Source organism: Montipora foliosa, chromosome 6 (genome assembly GCF_036669935.1).
Source record: "Montipora foliosa isolate CH-2021 chromosome 6, ASM3666993v2, whole genome shotgun sequence".
NCBI classification, from domain to species: domain Eukaryota; kingdom Metazoa; phylum Cnidaria; class Anthozoa; order Scleractinia; family Acroporidae; genus Montipora; species Montipora foliosa.
In genome coordinates this window covers 68,914,711-68,922,210 of record NC_090874.1, presented here as the reverse complement: position 1 = coordinate 68,922,210, position 7,500 = coordinate 68,914,711, and the positions used below count along the sequence as shown (strand labels likewise).

At 37.1% G+C, this 7,500-nt stretch overlaps 2 protein-coding genes across 2 annotated transcripts in view; one reads left to right on the top strand and one right to left on the bottom strand.

Annotated features, from left to right (window-relative positions):
• The window catches only part of LOC138008280 (centrosomal protein POC5-like), a 20,793-nt gene that overhangs the window by 872 nt on the left and 12,421 nt on the right, over window positions 1–7,500 (top strand). Inside the window, exons 2-3 of the mRNA XM_068855565.1 lie at window positions 2,192–2,367; window positions 4,574–4,644. Coding sequence (XP_068711666.1) covers window positions 2,192–2,367; window positions 4,574–4,644 — 247 coding nt within the window. The remainder of the gene's footprint in view (window positions 1–2,191; window positions 2,368–4,573; window positions 4,645–7,500) is intronic.
• LOC138008278 (uncharacterized) overlaps window positions 5,154–7,500 on the bottom strand; it is a 3,831-nt gene continuing 1,484 nt past the window's right edge. Inside the window, exons 1-2 of the mRNA XM_068855558.1 lie at window positions 6,294–7,500; window positions 5,154–5,583 (exon numbers count right to left, since the gene is read on the bottom strand). The exon at window positions 6,294–7,500 is cut by the window's right edge and continues 1,484 nt beyond it. Of these exons, the coding sequence (XP_068711659.1) occupies window positions 5,292–5,583; window positions 6,294–7,500 (1,499 nt within the window). The 3' untranslated portion in view covers window positions 5,154–5,291. The remainder of the gene's footprint in view (window positions 5,584–6,293) is intronic.

Below are 7,500 nucleotides of genomic sequence, written 5' to 3'. Positions count from 1 at the left end.
CCATAAGAGTTGAAACGTGTAACGCGCGTTCACAGCTTCCGAATATTCAGTGCGAACTGATTGGTTGAATGTTTCAGTGCTAAGTACCATATTTGGAAACCCCTCGCTCTTGTTGTTCCAAATATGGTACTTAGCAAATCGAATATTCAGAAGCTTGTTTCCCAACACACAAGGGGCCGTTACACGTTTCAACCCTTATGGGTTTCTGGTCTAACGCCAGACGATTTTACTCGTCAATGGCGAACCCCACGGGGGTGAAAGGGTTAATATAGTGCGAACAGTGGCTTCAGATGCGCCATTTGTACAGTAGTCGTCACAGCAATACACTGTATGCAAAAATAATGTATAAAATATAATAAACGAAAAAATTCACATGGCTTACCTTATTATAGTAAGGTGCACATAAAATTCAAATAATTATTTTTTGTTCCTAATATAACTCTCCCCACCAAATGCAAACATACAGTACATGTATAATATTATGTCTGCTCACCATTGTTACGCAGAATTTCGCTTTTTCTGTGCCATGCAAGCCAGGCAAACCTGCCAGAACTAGCAGTAATGTGTGCCCACGACCGTGATGTGAGAGACATGGGTCTATTCTTGATTTACCTCACACACTGGTTTGCATTAAATGGGCATTACTAAACCGCGAAACAGTGAAACGAAACACTAAAACACAACATACATGTATGACCCCATAATACATTGAATACTAACCGACAAAGGTTGAATTTGAAATTAAATGTAGTTGTACGCCAAATAGACCAATTCGGCTAACTCATTGTTGTACCCAATTCAAATCTCTAGGGGTTAAGATGCTTTGTGTATTGCATTTGCATGATAATGCAGCATTCAAATTTAAATGATATGGTAATACTTAGAACAAAACGTTTTATTCCCAAAAGATTTGAATTGGGTACAACACCGAGTTAGCCGAATTGGTCTATTAGGCCGAAAATGTTATTGCTCCTAATTCATTGAGATTAAAATTAGGATTCAGATTAAGACTGAGATTAGGAGCAATAACCTTTAAACAAGTTTTAATTTCAAATCCAACCTTCATTGGTTAGTATTCAATGTATGGTGGGGTCATACATGGTGTTTTGGTGCTTCGTTTTGCTGTTTTGGTGTTTAGTAATGTCCTTTGCATTCCTGTTTTCAAAGAAATTTGCATTGCATTGAAGCAGTTGCTGACGTAAAATTGAGAATAGACCCATGCCTCTCACATCATAGTTATGGGTCCAAATTACTGCTAGTTTTGATAACTTTGCATGTCTTGCCTGGCCAATAAAAAGTGTAAATTTGAGGTAAAAATCGTAAAACATGTTTGCTTTACAAAATGTACATGTACATGTAGGTGGGGAGATTAATCAATATTGTAGACAAAAAACATGTGAGTTTAGGAGTTTCATGAAATTAACGCGACATTAATTTATGTTAAGGTTAATTTCAGTGCTATTAATTACATGTGTGTAGCGTGTTAATTTCCGCGACCTTTAATAACCATTATTTTTACCTCAAATCTTTTACTCAATCCAAACATTCTTGACACCTTGCCAAACAATAGATTTTAATTGCGCAGTTTACATTTCACATCAATCTTTCACTTTTGGTAAATAATTTACTTTCCTTCGACTGCATTTTCTTTGTGTTCGCTGTCGCAAGACTTCAGCTGTAGTTCTCAATGTCTGCTTCTTGAATTTCGGTACCATGAACAATGCCAAGAACGCTCGAGGTGGTCAGATTCCTTCGCTTAACCCATACGTTTTGGGAAAATTGCATGGTCATTGTTTGTACAATGTATTTTGGAGTTTTACAGTTACTGGTAATTAAAAATAAATTTGTTCTTGTTCTCAACAATTCTGTTCTTTGTTGTTGTAGCAGATGCGTTAATTTCCCATATTTTGAAATTTTAGCCCCTCTTTGCATTAATTTTCTTTATTAGGACCTTCAAGCAAATTTCCCTTCAAAGCATCTTAATTGAAGTCGCATTAATTTCAAAGACGTTAATTAACAGGAGTATTAATTTCCTACATGTATAATACATGTATGGTACATGTATTTGGAGATGTCCTCCTACACTGTAATATACCATGGCTGTCTCTTTGGGTTCTTATGAACATTTTTACATGTACATGCGGTCTTCAATGATCAATATGATTATTTAATTTGATTTTTCTACTCTTAGAATCAGTTTCTGCAGCAATCAAAATGCCCGAGGTTGAGCATGAATCCTTGTCATCACGCTCCCCTGAGGAGTCACCAGGCACAACTCCATCTGCTTCTCCTGTGATAGATGCTGATTTGGCGAGACTGGAGGCATTACTGGATAACTGGTGCTTGGATCTCAAGAGAAATGTATTGGTAAGTTTGGCAAAAGTTAGGTTTACCATGTGCAGGTATACAACATGCTTTTTTGGTATTAGGTGTCTTGAAAGATTCAGAATCTGTTGTTTTCATTTACTCAATTAGCTCAAATTTCAAATGGGGTGTGATAATAAAAGGTGTTGATACAGTAGTTTATAAATAAATTAAAAATATCAATCCTTTTTTACCAACTACAAAATCAAGCATCATTAACAAGGATTATTATTCTTTGACAACATCTAAACTCAAAAACCACATGCGCTTTAATCCTTTGCCAGTTAAGAAGGTCACTTAAAATTTTGTCTAAAGCAGTGGTGAGAGCACTCGCCTCCCACCAAATGTGGCCCAGGTTTGATTCCCAGACTTGGCATCATGCAGTATGTGGATTGCGTTTGTTGGTCCTCTTAGCAACTCTGCACCAAGAGGTTTTTCTCTGGGTACTCCAATTTTCCCCTCTGCTCAAAAACCAACATTTGATTTCAGTTGATTTGTTAATTTTAATTTAAAGTGTTAGTGCTCCAGCACTAGAAGATTAGACACTTAATACAATCAATAAACTTCCTTTCCTTTCCTGACTGTTTTCTTAATTTATATATAATAGTGTGAAATAAATTGAACTTGAATGATTTTACTCATCAATGGGAACCTCTTGGCAAGGCTGTTGCCTAACAGGAGCCCGGTAGCCTGGGGCTCCCAAAGAATAGCTCTGGGCGCCTTAATTTTTCACAGCAACACCTTTCACTTCATATGTTGGGCTCCTTAGTTCTCAGCATTTAGCTCTGAGGGCCCCTTTAAAATTTTCTTAGGCAGCAGCCTTGCCTCTTGGGGTTTAAAAGGTTAATCATTTACTTTGAACATGCTCAGTTTTGTTTAATTTATAATAGTCCACCATCTATGTTATAGTTGCTGATACATGTACTGGCTATTGCAAGGCTTTATATGAATTAATTAAGCTTGTGATGGGCCAAAAAGCTATCCTCTACATTTACTACCATGCATCATTTGATCAGGGCTTTAAAACTGGCCCACCTTGTCTTGCCTGTCTTGGCATGTTAAAATGACAACTGATTGCAAGATGGTGTTACCACATACGGTACATGTATTATAATTATACAACTACCATTAATTTGGAAAACAGTCAAAGTAATGGAACGCACATGTACACGTACCTTGATTAGTATTTTGTATCCAAATTTATACAAAATAGCCATTCTTTATTGGAGACAGAGTAATAAACATATGTACTGCACAGTGTAACTGAAGTATCATGAGAATACCAGAAACATTCATTTTGCTTTCATCCTGCTCGCTTTTTACATTTGAAATTAGGCATTCATACTTGTAAGTATTTTGCTCCATTCTGTATGGTAGTGAGTGTGTATAATTACTGTACAGATCTCTTAGTCTAGCTCATACATGTACCAAGGCAGGGTAAGCTATGGTGTATGTATTGTATGTGATAGAAAATTCCTGAAAGCAGCCCTTGCTCTACTTGTGAATGCATGGAACTTTATAATGAATGAGTAATTAGTAGCTACAGCTGTACATGTAAAAGGGGCAGGAGCCACTCCATGGAACAATTGTATTTTAGTTTTTGCAAAATTGACTGTCAAGTAAAAGTGAGAAACTAATGTATGCTTAAGTTTCAACCAGTGCATTGAAAGACAAAAATTGGCATGCATGAAATAAAAACTATACTCTCTATCAAAAACAAAAAAATTATATTACGGTAACTTTCAATACCAGGAGTGTCAATAAAATTCATAGATGACGGCTGGCTTGAGTAGCATAACTAAAACTATCAAGAAGGAACAGCCCCTTTCTGTAGGTACAGTACACGTATGCCTGGCGGCATTCCATGTTTTAAAGGATTCTGCCAAACACCGCATTTCAAAAGCAAAATTATTGATGATCATGTTTACATGTAGATGGCTTCATTTTCTCATGGTGAAAATGAATGGGTAATCATAGGTTTGAAAGAATCTGTCTTTAGTTACTTCAATTAAGCAAAAAAAGTGGTCTACTTCTCTGAGTGAAGGAGCCGATACTTTTCGTCAGCTCTCCGTGCTTATTGAAACGTGGTTTCAGCTGAATTTTACCATTACTGGTACACTTGTAGTTTTCAATAATTGATTACTGATATCGCATAACATTATTTGCATTCAAAAGTTGATGCAAAGGATACTTTGATCTTTGAATGTAGGCTGAATTTGCTCAATGCAAGATGGGTCTTTTTGAAAAGCAAAAGCAACTTCTGCTGCAGGAGAAAAGAAGGTATGACACTACACTACTACAAGTATAATAAATACACTTGAATCAGAACATTGTACACTGCTTCTCAGAGGCCCATGGAACAGAGTGAAAACTTCAAGGCTGAAATGTTCCCATGGCCCCAAATCCACACCAAAATCCAAAGTGCTGTTTTCTACCCAAGCATGTTTAACATACATGTACTGTATGAGCGTTAGCCCTACTAATGGAATTGGTAGAAAACAGCAGTTCACATTACCCTACGGTGGTTAATTCTGTTGAAAGACACGTGTAGAGTGCTGCATGACCAACGTTTGCAAAAACGTAACCCCTCCTTGTACTTGTACATGTCCATTTCTGTGAAATTGACATCTTCACTTCCCATGACCTGCTCCCGTCTGACCTTGTAGCTCAGTCGGTAGAGCAGCGGTGATCTAGCCCGAAGGTCGTGGGTTCAATTCCCACCCTAGTCAGAGTTTTTCTCTGTCCTTGTGTGGGTCCAATTCCATTAGCAGGGCTAATGCTCACATGGTTTACATGGGTAGAAAACAGCACTTCACAAATTACCCTTCAATAGTTAATTCTGTCAATAATATTGAACATTGTAACATTACACATAAATCATGTTCCCTGAAGATACTGTCCATCACTGAAATGAAAAAAAAAAGTCTCTACAATTCCCACTCCTTCATTTGTTCCCAGAAGTTCTTGTTGACACAATAAAAGGAATCAATACATGTTGTCTCTTTCTTGCGTGCTGGAAGGATGTTAAACACATGGCGGCGTTTAGATCTTGATGATTGTACACCTGGGTGTGTTAAATAATCCCCTTGATAGCCAGGACATTTAGTCGAGGGACAAGCTGGACCACAGTGAAACTTGGCAAAGGGGAAGGAACTCCAACAGATTCCATCTACCATGTGAAAAACATGACACAGAACATCTTTTGGTTCCATCCCTTCACTGTCCAATGAAGAAAAAAAAAAACCACAAATTGGTAAGGAAAAAACCATATGAGCAGGAACAGAATAATATTACTTTAACATCCCAGATCAACTGGTTACATGTAACTATAAAATTAAGCAACAAGTTAGAGTTACTGTACAGTAATCCATAATCATCCTGGGGGATGGTATCACGTATAACAGTAAACTGACTTCAATAATTAATATGAAATTAAATTTTATCTGGAGTATTTCCTGATTTACTTCCAAATAAATCAATAAAATAAAATTTTAACAAAATACCTTACTTGAGAAGCAAGATTTGAGAAACATTAGATAAACAGTTGTTAAGGCTATTTTTGTGTATTACAATACAATAATTATAGCTTGGGCAAAGCTTGAGCATGGTCACCGAAGTTACATGTAAGCCCTGTTGGTGGGTGATTTTTCTTCATTGGAACAAGTCTGTTATTCCATGAGTCATCTTTCAGTGAGAGTGTCAGTCAAGGTGCGATGTGCCACAAAGTGAATAATGTGTACAACATAAAATCAAATTTATGGCGGTTATGGGACAAAGTTTAATACCACTTACAATTATTACAACACTTGTCAATCCAACCACATTCTTTGAGTTCAAATAAAGATTTACAAATAAAAAATTAATATTCCCATAACCAGATTGGGGAAAGTAATCTTACATGACTAAAATTATGAACTCTTTGAAATTACCTGCAATTACAGGTGACTTCAATCATTTCTTCATTCTTCAGTAATAAGAGCATGTATGGTTGGTTTGGCTGCAACCAGAACCTGCCAACATTACTGCATACGAGTGGATGACCTTTGGGAAACTGAACTTTGCTTAACATGTGTGCACGTGACAAGAGTTTATGAAAGAGTGGCTCCGGAAGAAAGCGGTGGAAGAATATATAGAACTTCTTGTCGTCAGGCCCATCAACCCACACTTGGGGGTCTTTATCTGATGATATTGGCAATAATGAAGGAACAAAGTGTGTGACTTGTTCTTCCTCACTCATGCTCTTGTAGCTGTAGAATAAAGGGCAAATTATATCATACTCCTCCAAAAATGACTTCAAGGCCATTCCATCCTCATTAAACCTGGAGTTAGTTTTCTCCAACAGACGACTTGTCAACATTCCTTTTTCATGAAGGAGTGTCCTGTCACGTCTCAGTCCATCCTGCTGGGTGGTCAGTGGAGTGACCAATGCTTTGACGATATCAACAAGTAACTCAGGCTTCAGTAGAATCCAATCAGAAAGCTTTGAATTTTCTTTCTGCCCAATGTAAATTATAAGTCCTTTTGCGTTAAAGTACCTCAATGTCTCTTGCGACCAGTTGCTACAGATAAAGCTACCAACTGATACTGGAAACATGTGCTTTGTTACACAAAACGTTGCCTTCTTATTTTTCCTCAAATTGATGATTGCATCTTGGATTTTAATCCATGAGTATGGAATTTCTTTTCCCATTGTTGCCTTTTGTTTGTCAGCTGCTAGCATTATTTCTCTTTGAAGGTTTTTTATTCCATTGTCATCCCTGCCTAAACTGTTTTCAATGCCAAAATACACAAGCTTTTCTTCTTTATTTAGCACAAGCTCATCACTGAAATCATGCCAGAGATATTTCCGCAGATGTGTATCAATGCTCTTCGAGAAATATTGGTCAACATGTCCTCTGTGTGTTCCAACCAGAATTATGTGAGATTTGGGGCTTGCCTTACTGCAGATGGACTCCAACCAAAAACGAATTCTTTGGATTTTTCCTGTCATATTTCTGAAGTTTCCATTCACAAAGTTTGCCATATTGAAGACAACAACATACATTGCTTCGTGTCTCATAAAAAAATGATGAGCACAATATTCATCATCACCTGGGAAGTCTACAAGTTTCAGTTTAAGACTAGAAAAGGCCTTGT